General features: G+C 40.1%; 2 protein-coding genes across 6 annotated transcripts in view; both read left to right on the top strand.

Annotated features, from left to right (window-relative positions):
* Nucleotides 1–1,165, top strand: part of atp6v0a2a (ATPase H+ transporting V0 subunit a2a) — a 29,555-nt gene extending 28,390 nt beyond the window's left edge. For both annotated transcript variants that reach the window (XM_017489265.3, XM_017489264.3), the window contains exon 21: nt 263–1,165. In XM_017489265.3, coding sequence (XP_017344754.1) covers nt 263–365 — 103 coding nt within the window. In that variant the 3' untranslated portion in view covers nt 366–1,165. The remainder of the gene's footprint in view (nt 1–262) is intronic.
* A 2,697-nt stretch (nt 1,166–3,862) lies between these two features.
* On the top strand, nt 3,863–18,091 carry ewsr1a (EWS RNA-binding protein 1a). Of its 4 annotated transcripts, none has more exons than XM_017489272.3 (16): nt 3,863–3,893; nt 6,181–6,217; nt 6,434–6,485; nt 7,318–7,453; nt 7,651–7,846; nt 8,090–8,364; nt 8,490–8,646; nt 13,620–13,657; nt 14,328–14,345; nt 15,131–15,246; nt 15,540–15,669; nt 16,404–16,517; nt 16,648–16,789; nt 16,902–16,996; nt 17,163–17,403; nt 17,731–18,091. In XM_017489272.3, the coding sequence occupies exons 1-16, from the start codon at nt 3,878–3,880 to the stop codon at nt 17,768–17,770; spliced, it is 1,803 nt and encodes a 600-aa protein (XP_017344761.1). In that variant the 5' UTR covers nt 3,863–3,877; the 3' UTR covers nt 17,771–18,091. The 4 variants fall into 4 exon arrangements, with proteins under 4 accessions (XP_017344761.1, XP_017344762.1, XP_017344763.1 ...); XM_017489273.3 differs by having other exon boundaries at nt 7,315–7,453; nt 8,096–8,364; XM_017489274.3 differs by having other exon boundaries at nt 7,315–7,453; nt 8,090–8,331.
* Nucleotides 18,092–18,840: the final 749 nt, after the last annotated feature.

The raw sequence follows: 18,840 nt of genomic DNA, 5'->3' as shown, positions 1-18,840 counted from the left end.
TCTCTGTCTCTTTCTCTCACACTCTCTCCCTTTCTCTCTCTCTCTCTCTCTCTCTCTCTCTCTCTCCATTTCTCTTTACTCTCCGTCTCTCATCGTCTCTCTGATGCTCTTTCTCTCTTTGGCTCTCTTTCTTTCATCCTCTCTCTGTCTCTCAATCTCTGTTTCTGTCTGTCTTTGTCTGTCTGTCTGTCTGTCTGTCTCTCTCTCTCTCTCTCTCTCTCTCTCTCTCTCTCTCTCTCTCTCTCTCTCTCTCTCTCTGCAGGGTGGAGTTTCAGAATAAATTCTACAGTGGTACAGGTGTCAAATTTGTCCCGTTTGACTTTTCCCTCCTCCCCTCAGTCTTCGAGCAGGACGGACTACTGTGACAGGAGCGGCTCGTCCGTCGTGACGTACCGTCGCTCACACACTTCCTCGTTACAGACCTCAGCTCAGCCGGAGTGAAGAGAGCGTCCGGGCGCTTCGTCGTGTCTCCTTCACGCTTTTTTTAAAACCCCACACGAGTCCGCCTTCACTTCATGTCATCCATATCAGCCTTATATCAACGCTGGTTCCATTCGACACCTCAGTCTGTTCTGTCGCTCTTTAGACAGCAAACTTCAGTCCATCACCTTCATTCAGTTCCGTCATATCAGAGTTTCAAAGTGCCATCATGTATTTTGCAATAGACAGTTTTACGCGTCACATGTACTGAGGATATGACGGTTAGCTGCGGATTTTAAACACACACACACACACACACACACACACAGTATCCAAGGAAAGCTTGTGAAAACTTTTGTAAGTAGAAAAACATCATACAGCATCGAGTGTATGGAGTTCACTTCCTGTTTAAAGTCCGATGGCAAATGTTTCGGGGTTTTTTTTTTTTGCTGTAAAGACGGAAATGTGATATGAGGACTTGTTCTCCCGATATTTTTACTAGCCACAGTTGCAGATTTACAAAATCTCATTGTTGAATTTATGTCCAATTACTACTGACAGGAAAATAACTACATACAAGTGTCATCCACGCATTCGGTGAACTTTTCATTCGTTGAGTACATTATTAAAGCATAATTTCCCAAAAAAAGACATTCCTAATGGCTGGTTATATTTCTCACTCTAGTCTAAAGCATGTGCTAGTGTTTCAGTTTCTATATCATTACAGAACGTTTTTTTTTTTTTTTTTTTTTTTTAATCACGGTGTACCATTTGACTGATCAGCCATAATGTTAAAACTACCTGCGTAATATTGCGTAGGTCCACCTTGTGCCTTCAAAACAGCTCCGAGCCGTCGAGGCATGGACTCTACAAGACCTCTGAAGGTGTGCTGTGGTATCTGGAACCAAGACGTTCGCAGCAGAAGCTTTAAATCCTGTAAGTTGTGAGGTCGGGCCTCCACGGATCGGACTTGTTTGTCCAGGATGTCCCAAAGATGCTCGATTGGATTGAGTTCTGCGGAATTTGGAGGCCGAGTCAACATCTTGAACTCTTTGTCATGTTCCTCAAACCGTTCCTGATCAATATTTGCAGTGTAGCAGAACACATTATCCTGCTGAAAGAGTCCACTGTCATTAGGGAATACTGTTGCCCTGAGGGCATGTACTTGATCTGCGACAGTGTTTAGGTAGGTGGTACATGTCAAAGCCAGGACCCAAGGTTTCTCACACTTCCTCCGCCGGCTTGTCTTCTTCCCACAGTGCATCCTGGTGCCATCTCTTCCCCGGGTAAGCGACGTACATGCACCCGGCCGTCCACGTGATGCAAAAGAAAACGTGATTCATCAGACCAGGCCGCCTTCTTCCATTGCTCCACGGTCCAGTTCTGATGCTCACGAACTCATTCTACGCCCTTGTCAAAGTCACTCAGATCCTTACGCTTGCCCATTTTTCCTGCTTCCAACACATCAACTTCGAGAACTGACTGTTCACTTGCTGCCTAATAAATATATCCCCCCAATACCCTTGATGGCTGCCACTGTAACGAGATAATCAACGTTATTCATTTCACCTGTCCGTGGTTTTAATGTTCTGGCTGATCGTTGTCTATATTTAAAAATGTGCTGCATTGGTTCGGCATTTTAATACAACATTCCGAGCTAGGCTTTTAAGACATATAATTTTTTTTTTTAAATCTGGTATTGCGCTCTGTACAGACGACCCCATTGTGTTGCTCCTTTACATTTTCTTCAAATAACAGACCTCGGCAGACAGTTTTGTTAAATGCTGCTTTCTAAATCAGACAACTTCATCTCAGGAGCAAAAAAGAAAATATGATGCTTCCCACCACATAACACGTCATGTATATCATATTGTATGATATTGTATTATAATAGGTTTTGCCTTTATTTTAAGGATAAGTGTGCTAACTCAATATTCAGTTTATTGTAAGTGTGAAGTAGAGAAATTTGTAGCTAGTTGTTTTGTTTGCTTTCAGTTAAGTTTTTGTTTTTTGGGGGTTTTTTTTCCCATACGAATGGTTTAGACTTTATAAAATAGACTCAGAAAGAAAAGCTTGATAACTGCGTTAGAAAGTAGGCTTTGCAAATTGTAGTTTTTATATCGCTCATTTATTTTTTACAGATGCATATAGATTTGATTCGTTAATCTGATTGTTAGCTACATTTGCCTTATAGGTCCAGGGCAAAATTAAGCACACACATGTCAGGCACTAAACGTGTCTTGGCTATGTGACTACATTTTAGGTGAGGGGGGAAATTATGTGAATTAAATTTGTTTCAGGGTTGTCCATTTGGATCAAGATTGTTATAATTGTTATAGTGGGGCAGTGATAAAGCCACTGGGCTACTGATTAGATGCTCAAACCTCAGCACTGCCAAGCCGCCACCGTTGGGCCCTTGAGCAAGGCCCCAACTGCTCAGATGTATAAATGAAATAAAATGCAAGTCCCCCTGGATAAGGGTGTCTGCCAAATGTTATAAATATAAAGTTTTTGGTTTTTTTTTACATAGGTTAATATTTGATATTTCAGCGGTCATCCAAGGTGTTACGAAAAATGGGACTCTCACTAGTTGTCATCGCATCAGTACATAATTACACCATCCTGGTACACGTACAAAACAGAGGAAGGAAGGTAAACAAGAGAACCAGAGAGAGAAATCTAATAGATAATCTAAGAGACCATGTCTACATATCATTCAAAGTGGCTGAATTAGTCTATTTTTGTCTTCTAATTTAAGCACAATTACAAAACTACAACAGTTTAAAGTCACGAAAATAAGGGATCCAAAATCAAATTAAGCAGGCTATGTGATGTTACTTATAACATAAGTTTTATTATAATTTATCTCAATACTATAGAAAACAGTAATTCATTAGGCTATACTTTTAAATGAATACTTTTAAACATAGCCCTCTTTAAATGTTACAGATAACCTTTCAAATATTAATGTAGACATTAACATGGCAAATCTATTGTTTTGTTGTGAAGCAGGAATAAATTTAGTTGAGATTAAAGCTAGACGCCTTTATTCCAGCCAGATAGGGTTCACACTTGTATCCTAAATAGTATAAGGGAGAGGAATATGTTAATTACGGTAACATACTCTCGTGGCGTACTACTTAGTAGGCTAGTATGCGTTTTTAATAACGTAGCCTGGATACATGTGGCGTCATTACGGACGGGTCCATTCGAGATTTTTTTTTTTACGACGGTAAATATTCACCAAAAATATTGTTTAAAATGCGTTTTAAGCGTACGTTTTGAGCGATTCTCGTTTTTAAAGCCAAAAATAAGTTACGTGCGTGTAGGTAAAAAAATGACTATGTTTAAATCAATTTTTATGATGTCGCATCGTGTGGGAATGGAATCGCCCTGTCGCCATTTTCACGCATGCGCACTGGGTTTGGTAGCTAACAGAAAAACTCAAGTCCACGAAATGGCGTCTGCAGCAGGTAATTCAAATGTTGTATGGATTCAATAAAACAAACCGTTTTTCTTTTTCTTAATAGAAGGTCATGCTAACTGATGGGGAATTTTACGCGCGATTAAATTTCGTTGATATTCTTAGTAATAATGAGCTCAAGTACGTTTATATTTGTCTGCATAACCATTTTTTAGATTAGCTAACCGGGATGCGGTTGGCTAAATCCCAAATGGCTCCGTACTTCGTACACTAGTGCCCTACGTCGAGTCTCAAATGACTACTTGTACGCCCTATGTAGGGGACTACAGGCAGGTATTTGGGATTGAGCCCTTGTTATATTGGGCCGGTTGCTTAGCAGGAGAGGGATGAACTGGTCGCTTTAAATATTGAATAAGCTATCTAAATTAGTAAACCCTGAACATGGGTTTCTTTTGTTTTTGCATAAACGTTAGAAATGCTCTTACGGATGTAATAAATTGTGTATTTCCAAATGCTCATAACAGTCGAATAAACAAACAAAGCGCTAGTTAGCGGGATAAGTCGGTTAGCGTTGAGCGTTTTAGCCGTTCACGTGGTTCAACAGGCCGTGTGCTGAGTATTAATGCTTAACTGCTTAACATCTCATTTAGTTGTTGTCTGTGTTTTCGTTTGTTTCAGTCAGAAAATGTAATATAATCAGTCACTTGTAAGTTTGTTTAATCGTGCATATGTTGTAACTTAGCAACGCATTTAAAAACAACAACATTTGGTCTCTTTGTGTTCAGGACACAAAGGCTTCTGGATTTAGCCTAAATAACTTCATTTTCCAGCTTGTGATCCAGGCGTGGATTTTAAAATCGCGTTAAATATTTTGGGATAAGATTTACAGTCGAAGAAGGTCGATATTTGTGTTACCTACACATTTTAAAAATACCTTATTGGGATTATAAACAACAGGATTAGTGTGCGGTTATCCTTTATCAAAATGAATCTCTTTTGTTTTTTTCCTAGTCGTGTCTGTTTATAATGGAGAATGTTTATGCACGAGGGGGAATAACATTCAGTTGTACGTAATGTACAGAACACAGTGATTTTACTGCAACCTGTAAAGATGAACAAGACCTCGCTGTGTATCTGAGCACTAACAATAACGTTATCGCGGCCGCCATCTTGAACCGCCTGAGTCACCTTTTGTGTTTCCTTTAGCGCCTTCCAGCATCTTTCAACCAGCAGAACAGCTGCAGTACTGAACAATATAGATCCATTTAGGGGTGAGGGATGTGACACAAACACGACATACATCACAGTTTGTCGGTTTCTAAAGAAACCGCCAGCAAAAAAAAAGCCGTATGCAGACTCTGCTGTTGAAATTCTTCAATCTGATTGGTCAGATTTATTCTTCAATCTGATTGGTCGGGCGAACAGTAGTTCGGATTGCAGGTTTATATTAATGCGCTCGTTCAAATAACGTATGGTTTCTATGTGAATATGTTTAAACAACAGTAAAAACATAATTATCATGGAGTTTGTCGATAATGAGCCATTTATTGAACATTTTATGGAAGGAGCCTCTAGTGTCAGAACCCAGTTGTTTATTTATTTATGTCGCTATGGGTGAGTTGACAACTATCACAGACCTCACGTGATCCGAGGCGATATTTGGGAACAGAATCGTGTGAGACAGTTCTGGGAGTTTACTATACCAAATCATTTCGATGAGCGATTTTGGCTCAGGCGTTTCATAATGACAAAAACAATATTTTAGATGCTGTGCAACGAGGTCGGTTCAGATCCAACAGAACCAATTATCCAATCACATGATTTGTTGAGACAGTCACCTGACTTTTTAAAAAAAATTATTTTTTAATTTTTTTATAAATGCGCATCGAGGTATTTATTCGGTAAATGTGTCTTTATCATAGTTAATGCGCATGCCGTTTTATTGGATTAAAAAAATCCTCAATTGAGCGCACAAAGTGTTTAGGTGCATTCTAGAGATTTTATTCACATCTGGTGTTTCCATCCAGCATGTTTTTTAAAATTATTTTATTTTTATTTTTCATGCAGTATCCTGTTCGCAATATCAAATTCATATTTAAAAAAAAAAATCAGTGGAAACAGCTATTGAAAAGGGGAGAAGTTTTGTAAAAAAAAAAAAAAATCAAATTGACTGCTTCCCATCAGCATTTGGAAGAAGAAAAGAATTTAGATCAGTGTTTCGTGACTTAATTTGAAAATACTGACTGTGAGCAGGTCTTTGGTCCTTTTACGGTTGGTATAACTTTTTATGTTTAAAAAAAGAAAAACTAACGTTGAGTGTTTTTTGGTTGCTGCAGATTATAACAGTTACGGACAGGCTGGAGGCCAGCAGGGGTAAGAGAAAATTTTCTCCGTGTTTATTTATTCATTTTGCGGATAATATTTTTCTTTGGTTTACTACTGGCTCGTAATGTGTTGTCTTGCATGCTGTGCCGTTTGAACTATACGTCTTTTGTCTATACTCCTGAGATGCTGCTGTGGCAGTGCTGTTTCCATTTGCTTTCCCTATGTAGTAGTTTTATTAATGTGTGTGTGTATGTGTTTGTACAGGTATGGCTCCTATGCTGCCCAGCCTGCTCAGGCCTATCAGCAAGGTACCCAGGTAAATCACTCACTCAGTGCTATTTAGTCAAGTCTTCTTTTAAAGTGTAAGGAAAACAAAACACCTCAGATCTGTGGGAGATGGCTTTTAAGCTTTGGTTTTGTTTCAGGTGTTATAACCGTCTCTTAAAATGTCTGTTTTTAAAATGCCAGTTCATGAGCCCGCCCACTTTCAGAGGACTTTTGTCCAGAAGCAAATTTCCCACTCGTTTTCTCCATAGACTCGAAAGTTCTTCTACAGTAAAGAGTTTAAAGCGTCAAACCAAGACTGCTACGAGATGACCTCGTAAATTATTTCAAAGCAAAAACGTTTTGAAAAAGTACAAGGTTGTGCAAGTACAAGGTTGTGTACTTATTGTCTTTTCCAAGGGTAAGAACTACCATTCCCTTAACACATTCTGGACGATTCAATATGGATCGCTTTCCTCCACTTCTAGCCTAAGGGTACTACTAATTAGTTTCCGAGTCACGCTTCATGTTCACAAAATAAACGTTAAAAAGGAAGGGGAAAAAAAGACAGAACAATCCCTCCCTAAAAAAACAACGTGATGTTAAATCACTCTGTATTCCATGTTTACAGGAAAGACTGTGGTGAATTTTGCTTTGGTGTTCTGGGTAATATAGTATATACCTTAATTAAATATAGCTGAAATCAAACAGACGTGTATTCTACAGGAGCGTATACCATTTCGTAGCTTGTGATGGATCTCTAACGTCTTAAATTTTTCATCATCTTTCCAATAAATAAATAAATAAATAAAATAGAGAGAGCGCCATGTAGAAGGACCTTTCTGAAAAGTGGCCTTAACATCATTGGTTTGTGTGCTTAGCAGTCATATGGTCAGCAGCAGGGCTACAGCTCCTACACCCAGCCTGCTGATTCAACTTACTCCCAGAGCAGCAGCTCCACTGGAGGGTACAGCCAGCAGGCTTACGGGTCTTCATACGGACAACAACCACCAGCCAGCAGTGAGGGTTTTTATAATGCTCGTTTATCTGTTCGACCTGTTGATTTGTGCTGAGATTGCTGATAAATAAGCAGCATGGAGTTGGATAGATAAGTCCAGAGTATGGGACCGTAAACATGTAGAAACCTTGGTGTGTTATTAATTTAAATTGTCTGAGGATGTGTGTGTTTTTAATTGTAACCCTTCCCCTGTCCGTAGGTGGCTATAACGCTACTCCGACCGCCCCTCAGGGCTACTCTCAGCCCGTCCAGGGTTACGGAGGCAGCGGTTATGATGCATCCTCTGCCTCCTCCAGCACTAATCAGGCCTCGTACGGCAGCCAGGCTGCGTACGGAGCCCAGCCTGCTTACACCGGGTACGGGCAGCAGGCCGCCGCTTCTTCAGCTCCTCCCAGGTACTGCAGCTATTTATAATCACGTTCTGTTCAGAATTAGCAGTGTGGTTCTCGCCAACACAAAGTTTAGAGAGCTTGCATGTTTTATGAATAGCCATTGCACTTTATTAATCCCAAAAGACATAATACGTTTTGATGTCCCTGCTTTGAATATTAGAAGTCGGCTGTATTGTAGCCCACTTCTGGAATAAGAACATGTCCTGTCGTGAATGATTTAAACTGCATCTCTTTATTTTGTGTCAGTTACAGCTCTGGTGGTCAACAGACTCCGGGATATGAACAGAGCTCGTATTCCCAGCAGCAGCAGAGCGGCTATCAGAGCCAGCAGGGTGGCTACGGACAGCAGGGCTCCTACAGCCAGCAGGGTGGATACCAGCAGCAAGCTCCACCCCCGCAGCAACCTCCACCTTCCAGCTATCCACCACCCTCTGGGTCCTACGGACAGCCTCCTGCCAGTCAGTATGGGCAGCAGGGCAGCAGTGGAGGTGCTTATGGACAAAACGACTACAAACCCCCTAGTCAGTATCGTAGGGTGGGGCATACATGGAAGTGGTTTCAGCCTAAGTCAGCTGCAGCCACAAAGCCTAATGCTGATTTTTGGGATTGATTTTTTTCCCCCTTCTTCTTTGTTTTGTTTGTTCAGGTAGTTACAGGCAGGACCACCAGAACGGCAGTTACGAGTCCGGTGGTTATGGCGGTGGAATGGGAGGGGGGGAGAGCCGCGGGCGTGGCAGAGGGGGGTTCGACCGGGGCATGATGAGAGGAGGAATGCGTGGGGGAATGAACCGTGGAGGCATGGGGTAAGTCTGTGTGTGTGTGCGTGTGCCACTGTCACTTTCATTCCCTTACACAGGAGCTGTGAACGGCCATAAAGGGGCTGAGGGCTATGCTAAATACACCAACACGTTTTCTCCTGTGATTGTGTGAGCTGAGTTCAGTTACTCAGAGCAAGGCTTTACTAGAATGTAGGCCAGAGCGGATTGTTGGAAGGCTTGCTGTTGGCACTAGTGTTGGGTCCGAGTCCACCTTTGTCGAGTTCAAGTCAAGACCAAGTCCTTAACCAATAAGGTCTGAGTCCAAAAGGGGCCGAGCCGGACTCGAGTCTGAGTCGAGTCCGGAAAGTAACTAAATTGGGGGAAAAAAAAAAAAAGATTTGAAATTGCATTTGTAAACTCAACACTGAGCCATTAAAGTAATATTTTACCAATCACCAACCAATGGCAACATAAATGTAACCAAAAAATACCACTACTACATCTTGCCATTGCCATTTAATATTTTTATTTCATGTCACCAGCACCTCAACTAGTTTCCTATCAGAAAAAGGTTTCAAAGAAAAAAAAAGGGACATAGAGTTATATGTAGAACTTCTATTATATTACAAGTGTATGAAAATGCAAATGTTTTGTTTTTGGATCACACTATATTGTGTCCTTCAGCTAGAGTTGACCTTTCAGTTATTTGATGCGTCTCCCTTACAGTTACATCAGCTGAGAGAGAGAGCGAACATTGTAGAGTTACATTCAGCAGCATGTCATGACGACGAGCTTCATGCTTTACTACTCCTTTTAATCTGTTTATGAATGACAACAAACTCATTTGTAAACACAGCTCTGTTCTTGTAACTCCCTGTCAGCAGGGTTCATGATATTTACTACATTAAGAAGTACTTTTCACGTTTTATGTGAAATTCAAGACTGGAATCACCAAATGGTAATGGTTAGGGACGGGCGATATGACTACAATCTTATTTCACGGTAACGATTCGTTTTCTCAGGTAGGTCTGTCCGTAGTACTCAAGTACTACGGAAATTGAACAAAGCAGTTAAATGTAAAGTAAACGAGACTTCACTGTATGACACACAGTGATTCTTATGTTTGCTGAGGTTATTCAGGTAAATGAGTGAGTGAGGGGTTTTTTTTTCCCCTCTCTTTCTTTGGTTGTTTGATTAACATTAATGATGCAGACAGCAGCAGGTTTATTAGACTGCCATCACTTTAAGACCCAGTGCACAGATCCAATATACTGTACTGACACGCCTCCGATTTATTTATTCCCCCACCCCCCAACAAAAAAAAAACAACCTGTTTACATTCACTTAAGACATAACTGACTGTATGTGCATGAATACTCAGTGTGTTTTTCAAATGTGTGTGCGCAGAAAGCCCCCTGGTCAGGCAGGGACACATTCGTTCATTTCTTGCTTTCGGGGGCGATTCTAGAGTCTGTCGAGGCCCTATGGAAAAAAAAATCAGGGGCCCCTCCCCTAGTTTTTTAAACTATAAATACAAAACAATAAACTTGAATAATTAACTCCAAGTCAAAAGACCGATAATTGTACATAAAAATACTGAACAAAATGTATAGAATGATAAAGCATTTGCAAAACATCTCAAATAAAAAACATGTAAATAGTACAAACTGTATCTAAAAACTGTTGGGTTTTTCCTGTTTGTTTGTTTATTTTATAACCCACATTAAGGCCATCGCTCATTTAAGCATTGATTCTACAAATGCTGCTTACGGGCCTTGGCTAGTGCAAATGCTGCCGCTGTGTCCTCCATATCTAAATACCAACATTCATTTGTTTACTGTTCTACAAAAACAATCGCCATTATCTGATCCAGTTACCATTGTCTTGCTTTCTTTTTTTCTCATTGTCTCTTACACTTCCTGACAGAAAAGTCCTTCATTTTCCTTCATTGGTGTTTTCTGAAAATTTTACCGCCGAAAAGTCGACGGGAATGACACGGGGCCCCTTTCAGGAGGTTTCCCACGGTCATATCATTGCAAGTAGTCACTGCAGTTGCCAAGCTGCTCCCCTGTTTATCTTAAATTACGTTGTTTTTTTTTAAAATGTCTTTTCATGTTACACATGACGTGCCAAGTTTGAGTACAAAATTACTCGAGTGCGTGACGAGTCAGAGTTCGTTCATAATTGGACTCGAGTCTGGAGTCTGAGTACCCCAACTCTAGTCGGCACCTTTTTAAAACTCCTGTTGTAAAGATCGTGGACCAGCAGTAATTGGCATGAAGGTTCAACTCCTAAATGAAGTTGGGTATGAAAATGGAAAGTGTCGCTGGTTTTGAATAGCTCTCAGCCCTTAGCTACATGGCCGAAGGTAAGAGGTTGCAGAACTGTTATATTGGGGGGGAATGATCAAAAATCATTTCCACATCACTGTTTACTTATTAAAAGTTGATTGTGTGTCGCAGAATCTAAGCTCTATTCTGTAAACAGAAACCTGAATAGATTTGGCTTTGGTTTGCCACATAAAGACTGGGTTAATACTAGGGGTTCTAGACTTATTATTATTATTATTATTATTATTATTATTATTATTATTACTTATTTTTTTAACCAGGTAGTCAATGGTCATATTTCTGAGGCACTTTATCACCACGGTGATATTAGATCGTGTTATTAATTCCTCTCTATGTATTTAAGAACATTTTGCTATTTGCCACCATTGCAGTTAGATGCAGAAGTGCCACAAGTAAAGCTTTTAAATTGCTGGGTATTTTTTATTTTATTTTTTCCCCCTGTATTTCTGTGTGTCTGCAAAATGGAATCACATCTTTTTATAAACTTTTAGATGGTTTCTAAAAATATTTTCAAAAACATAAATTAATCTAAAACTCTTTTTCAGTCTGTTTTTAACAAAATCGATTTATGTATCTTTTTTTTTATTCCCCTCCAGATTAAGGGTGTATAATGGTCTTGGTGGGCAATTCTGCCAATGTTTTGGTCAAAAAAGAAGCTCTCAAACGTTTCCAAAGGGTTTTCTGTGATTTCTTTTTGTTTTTTTTCAAAGGATTTGCCGATAATCCAGTGACGAACAGGTGGTATTTGAATTTTGAAAGTGAATGCAGTGTTTTAAAAAAACAAACAAAAACATTTTGATGCATTTTCCTGGTTTCTGGGTTGTCACCTTTTATATAAAGTTAGATGATGTCTGTGCTGTCTTCAAAAAAAAAAAAAAAAAAAAGTCGTCTAGTAATTATTTTTAACTTTGGAAATGTGATGAATCTTTATATCAGGTCTGTAAAAGGTCCAAGAAGTGTTACTACTTACAAGTGTTAAACATTTAAAATGGTATGTGCCTCAAATAGCCTTTTTTTTTTTTTTTTTTTTTGGGTGTAAGTAAGGGTATGGTTTTTAATTAGGGCAATACAAAAATATTAAACCCTGCTATAATGTTGCACTCTGCACCAGTAGTCCTGGAAATCAGTTCTTATCCTCTTTCAGTTTAAGATTTACCCAAATTAGAATAGCAAAATGTTTGCTCTTAGGCAGGTGTTTCTCCTGCTTCTTTTCTTTCTTTTCTTTTTTTTTCTTTAAAAAAAAAAAAAAAGTGTGTTCTGTTTTACTTCCAGAAATTTGCCCAAATACACTGCATCCATTTTCTTTTCTTTTTCTTTCCCCCCCTTAATGAGTTCTGGTAAAATATCTTTAAAATAATAATTTTCATATGGTTATTGCATTTGTCTCTTCTGAATGAATATGAGCAATTCTGCTTTAACATGCTTTGTCACATTTATACGCTGCAGGTAACAAAGTGAGAGCCATGTTAACACAGCAATACATTTACAGTACCGCTACTCAGTTCAGTGTGGCCCGGCAGCCTTTTCAAATGGGGACATAAAGAGTTGGTGGCATCATTTAAAGCGGAGAGATTCAAGTGTGGTTTAACCCTCACGGGGGTGCGGGATTGCAGAGAAAAGAGTCTTGTGTGTTTATTAACCCAGGAAAAAAAAAAAACAAATTTAACTGTAATGCTGTATTTGAATGTTTGATAGCATTGTTTTACTTTGTATAAGTAATTTCTTAAACGTATTTGTAACGGAAAAGAATGGTGTGTGTTTTTTAGTTTAAATGCTTTTAATTTATTTACTTGACTGAAAGTGCATGTATCAGCTTTGTGTAAGCAGATTGTTTCAGATGCAGTCGGAAACAAGACTCATTTTGGTGGTTTGAGGTGGGCGATGCGACAAAACAATCACGTGAGACTTATACAGCTAATCCAGATGTTTAAGGGTGCTTTCACCAGTATGTAGACGGCTCAACCCGAGCCGTGTTTTCCTATTCGACGGTAACACATGCGACGTTTTAAATTACTTTTGATTCCTATTGAAGCATCGTGATTGGCTTCCACTTGAAACCTTTCTTTTCATAAGGTGGATGTGGCCAGGTGTGGGCGGAGCGTTTGTGTTGATCATGAACATCCAAACAGCATAACGGTGGAGTCATTTCAGCGATGATCTCAATCCCGATCAGGACGTTGTATCGCCCACCTGTATTTTTGGACTGAATTCACTTTACATACAAGATTATGCACAGGTGGTGTTGTTAAAACGAACAAACTGTTCTAGCAGAGGTTTACATTTTCCCCATACAATAATCCAGCTGCTGGGCTGCATCTGAAACAATTTATTCATTTTTCCTATTGTGTGTATTCAAAAAAAAAAAAAAAAAAAAAAAACCAACTGTGGTAGTAAAGCAAGCTCCCTGTTTTATTTAACTATTGTTCAGCCACAAACATGTTAAGTACTTTACGCCATTTGAACACCTTCTCCCTCCCCCCTCCCCTCAAACGAGTGTTAATGAAACAGTGTTGTAACTAGTCTGGGGGGGATGTTTGGGGCAAGTTGTTGGGGGTGTGTAGAGTCAGACGTTTCCACTCTCCCCCATAACCCCCCCCCCCATTTTGTGGTACTGAAGTGGCTGTTTTAAAGGGAAAATCGCCTTCATATCTCCGCTTATTCCCCCAGCATCACTGGAGACAGAGGTGGCTTCATTAAGCCTGGTGGTAAGTTTTAATGAGAATTACCAGAGCATACACAAACTTCCTTTTGTTCCACCATTTTCATGGATTATTGATATTACAGAGGGGAAATATTCCTTTTTATTTTATTTTATTTTTTTGCCTTGCCATTCAAAGACACAAGTCTGCCGGCTAGAATTTTAAGGGTTCTTATGAACAATTATTTATCGGTTGACGATGGGGTTGGTTCAGTTTAATAACAGAAATATGGGTTTAAAAATTTACGGACTCCTTCAAAGAGTTTTTCACATTTTTTAGGGTTTAATGGTAACTGACCATGTGTCACACACAATGTCGGGGTTTACTGCATTTTTCTATGAAATTTAAGGTACGGAGTCCAATTTGGGTTTGTGGTTTGGCATGTTTTTGCTATAAACGGCACACTTGCAGAAGCAGTTAGGTTCAGGTGTACAGGTTAATTTGAGTAGATTTAAAGCTACTACTAATAATAATTTCCCCACAATATTGAAGCACAGTGGTATTTTACTTCTCTCTTTTTTTCTATTTTTGAAATACTCAGAAGAGCAAGTGTGCCTGGGAAATCTTTACCTGGAGTTGGTCATGTCAGTGCTCAGAAGGTGAAGCGTATAGACTAACTTGTTTTTTTTTCTTCTTCTTTCTTTCTTCGTCTCTCTGTCATCATCTTGAATATCAGGACCAGATGCAGATATGGGTAAGTGCAGCTTTTCTTTGGAGCGTTCTTTTGTTTGTTCGAATGTGTCCACGTGTTAGAATAATAATAAAGTCATCAGAACTCTGGAGTAACACAAAATGGATCTATGGGAATTATGCTGTGATTAAAAAAAAAATCCAAATTTAATATTTTAGCATCTTCAAAGTAGACGCCCTTGTTGCCGAGAATTTCCAGAAATGTATTCTTGGCGTTTTCTCACCCGATTTCTTGAGGAATTTCCCTGAGATGATTTTTAAACAGTATTAAAGGAGTTCACACCGACGGCGGACTCTTATCGGCTGCTTTTCGGAAATATTTCCTCGGAGTCGTCCGTTTTTTTAAAATAAATTTGTAAATAAAATGTTAATGTTCTAATGAAAGAAAGAAATGTCAGCACGATTATATTTTTGTCTACGACGCCGATTTCACACATTTAATCACACACCTTCAGATCAAACGGTTTTTTAAAGATCATGAGAAACATTTCAGTCGAATGTCCACAAACTTTTGACCGGGTGTGTGTGTACATATATAATTATAAATATACTTTCTTCCTTATACCAACTGTGTAGTGTATAATTTATTTAACCCAGTGGTTCTCATCTGGTGGGGGGGCGGGGGGGGGGGGTTGTAAGGGGCGCAGATTGTTTTCAAGAAAGCGTGCCACATGATAAGGGGCTAGGGCTTGGGGGTGTTAGTTACATAAGTTTGAGAACCTTTGCTTTAACCCAAAGCCTACATTTTGTGTGTGTGTGTGTGTGTGTGTGTGTGTGTGTGTGTGTTAGGCCGCCCAGAGGAGCAGGATGACTCTGAGAACAGCACCATTTACATCACTGGCCTGACTGAAAACGCAACAATGGACGAAGTGGCAGAGTTCTTTAAGCAGAGCGGCATCATTAGGGTGAGGGAACAGCGTGTGACTGAGACGGTCACTGATTAAGAACTGAATCCTCATATTAACTGGGAAGGGATAAAAAGACCAACTGCTAACCAGAATCTGGTCAGTTTAGACAAATTGTTCAATGTTCTTCAGCAGAACTGATGTGAGAATAGGAATGGGAACCACACACGATTTGCTTTTGATTGACATGGACCGTGTGGTGTTTTTTCTTTTCTATCTATCTATCTATTTATTTATTTAAATAAAAGGTATTATGAACAAGTTTATTAACATGCTGTGTATCTTCTCCCCAGATTAATAAACGTACTGGCCTCCCTGCTATAAACATCTACACAGACAAGGACTCGGGCAAACCGAAGGGTGACGCCACCCTGTCTTACGAGGATCCGCCGGCTGCCAAGGCAGCAGTGGAGTGGTTCGATGGTATGTTTTTATTACAGTTCCTTCACTCCCCACACACACACAATTTTTTTTTTTTTTTTTTAATAAAAAGTGAGAAGTGCTCTAACTGAACAGCTCTCTCTCAAATGACAATTGCCAGGGGGTTAGTAGCATGCAGGGAGAATTGTGTTCACCCTGTGAAGTTTGGTACGCACACTTAACATGCAAATGATGTGCTATTGTGAAATACTTTGCACCTTTTGAACAACCTGCTGTATGTAGTGGAAAGGGGCGGAGCCGTCAGATGTAACTGCTGTTAGTTTGCTATATGGTGGCTGCACCACGTGTGAAGTTTTTGGGTTCTTCTCAATGCCGTTCTGACAGATAGTCTACTAGGTGTTCAGTTACATAGTCAACAAGTGTTTTGTCAGATTTTTAATGAAAAAACACAACAGGACATGCTGTTCTAGGAAAATAATCAGTGACTGGAAGATGCGACTGCAGACCAGGGTCAGCAGATTTGGGAATTGAGAAGCTTTAATAAAAATATATATATTTTTTATATATAAAGATATTAAACGTGTGTACAATGTTAAGAGTGTACATTACAATTTTATTTAAATGCCAGTGTCGTTTCTGTAGCTGGGGGAGGGGGGGCAAAAACTTTTGCCAATGAAGAACGCATTTTTTTTAACTGTCATTTAATTTTTTAACAATTCAAGCTTTTGTCCATATGCAAGTTAAGTAGTTGAATGGTTTTTCTTCGTTCTGCGCAGGTAAGGACTTCCAGGGGAAGAAGCTGAAGGTGTCTATGGCCCGGCGGAAGCCCATGATGATGAGGGGCGGTATGCTGATGAGGGGAGAACGTGGTGGTATGATGGGAAGAGGAGGTGAGTAACCAAGAGGTCTTTAATCTATGTAAACATGGCGCTACGGCCCAGCTTTATGGCGCATCGTAGGATGAGTAGGTAAACATTTGAAGTGTCGAGCCTTATAACGAATCTGTTTTTGAACCCGTAGGGATGATGGGTCGAGGTGGTATGGGCCGTGGTGGAGAGCGCGGAGGCTTCATGCCTCGAGGTGGACCTAGAGGAATGGGCCGAGGGGCACCGACTGGTGGAAACATGCAGCAGCGGGCTGGAGACTGGCAGTGTCCTAATGCGTAAGATTTCTCCTCGCCACTTTTAAATCTCAACACCCCTTGCTTAAAAATGCTGTGCTGTCATGTCTCGCTTCCCGTGTTTATTTTACTTCCTGCTTCTCTCGTTTTCCAGTGGATGTGGAAACCAGAACTTTGCTTGGAGGATGGAGTGTAACCAGTGCAAGGCACCTAAACCCGAAGGTTTCGGTCCACCTCCTTTCCCTCCAGGTAACGGCATCTTTAGAGATCCTACTTAAAGGATGGATTTATTTCTTTTAAAGGTTTATTTTTCCGACCGGTCATTTAAATCGTCTAGAAGCGCAGACCGTAAGGCGTGTCTTTAAAACGTCTCCTCCGAGACTGAAGTTGATCTTGCTTTACTTGTTGTTTTCAGGTGGCGAACGTGGCCGTGGCGGTCCTGGAGGCATGCGCGGCGGCCGTGGCATGGACAGAGGTGCACCGGGAGGTCCTGGAGGATTCCGGGGGGGTAGAGGCGGAGACCGCGGCGGCGGTTTCCGTGGCGGCAGGGGCATGGACAGAGGTGGATTCGGCGGGAGGGGCCGAGGTGGGCCTCCGATGGACGACATGCGTGGAAGGGGCCGGGGAATGGGACCACCAGGGAAGATGGACATGAAGTGAGTTGTGAAGTGAAACCTGGTTAATGAGAAATGGGCCGGGTAGACTCGTTTCGCATCTTGCTTGGTATTGTTTTCTGGCTTTACTTTTCTCAGTGTGATCAGAGTTCATTGCTGGCGGTGTCGCTTATAAGGCTGAAGGAACTGAAGCACATTTTAGGGTTTTTCTTGCTTTAACGCCTGCAGGAAACTGTGAAGTTGAATTAGCGAGGCTGGATAAGTGTAAATGACCTCATTGTTTAGAAAGTAAAAACAAATGTTTTAGCTCATGGACTGTGTATATACTAAATGATAATTGTGGTGTTCTATTTTTTTTCTCTCTCTCAGGGGAGATCATCGCCAGGATCGGCGGGAAAGACCATACTAAACCTCCTCACTATGATTTTCATTCAGATTTTAAACTTGTAATTCCATATTTATAATGGTTAGTGTTGGAATTGACCGGTAGTCCTTTTTATTTTTAATTTTTTTTAGATTTTGTTTGTGTTTTGTGCTTTTTGTATTTTTCGCTCACAAATCCAGATGCCATGCATGCTGTCCTGTGTACAGATCGAATCTGTGCAAAATGTTTAATTGTGGAACAAGCTTTTGTGTTTTGGGGTTTTTTTTTTTTTAAAGCCCTGTTTTCCTTTAGCCCACCCCTCTTCCTGTATAAATTGAATTAAAAACGATAAGTTTGTTGTGGTTATTTTGCTGTAACGGCTCATCGTGTGTGGATAGGACTGTTCATTTACCACACTTTGAAGAAATCTGGTATTCATGAATATCCCATAAACTCAAAATTCCCATCCTGAGTGTGTGTATGCGTAAATCTTGACTTGATCGACTTCAAATCATAATTTCCATGGATTACTAAACTTTTAGATATGGAATATAGTGTTAAGTTTAAACATCAAAATTTTTTTGTTCTTAAAAATTTTGTTTAGCAAATTTCCTTATCCAGAGTGGTCTATAGCTGTGCTTTGGCGTTTCTATTAGAAACAGATCCTCGTACTCGTTCACAAGGTCAAGATTAACAATACATTTGCGAACATTTTGTGAGGGTGGGGAAAGTCACTGTATTATTGGCATCAGTTGTTAGTTTTGATGTTCGTTAATTAATCATTTGATTATGACAAAAGAAATGGCGGTGTGTAAGTGGAGGCTGGACAGTCTCCACAGAGCTGTAAACAAACCCACTCAGCTGCTTGAAGATTTAGTGCTTGATTATTGTTTTTATTATTATTAAATATTTTATGCGCATAGAAATGAGTCTAAATAACTTTACTCTCTTATGTTTTGGACATGACCCTGATTGTTCATTTGAGCTCTGAGCTCTCCGTGCACTTGAACTCACTACATGCAATGCAATATGAGCTGTGTCAGGAACGTGCTTTGCACCATACAGACGATCAACATACGCATATGAGTACAAACAAGAGACAGTTGGCGGTTAAG

Source organism: Ictalurus punctatus, chromosome 16, assembly GCF_001660625.3.
Source record: "Ictalurus punctatus breed USDA103 chromosome 16, Coco_2.0, whole genome shotgun sequence".
NCBI classification, from domain to species: domain Eukaryota; kingdom Metazoa; phylum Chordata; class Actinopteri; order Siluriformes; family Ictaluridae; genus Ictalurus; species Ictalurus punctatus.
Note: the sequence above shows the minus strand (reverse complement) of the source record. Positions and strands in the feature narration are given on the sequence as shown.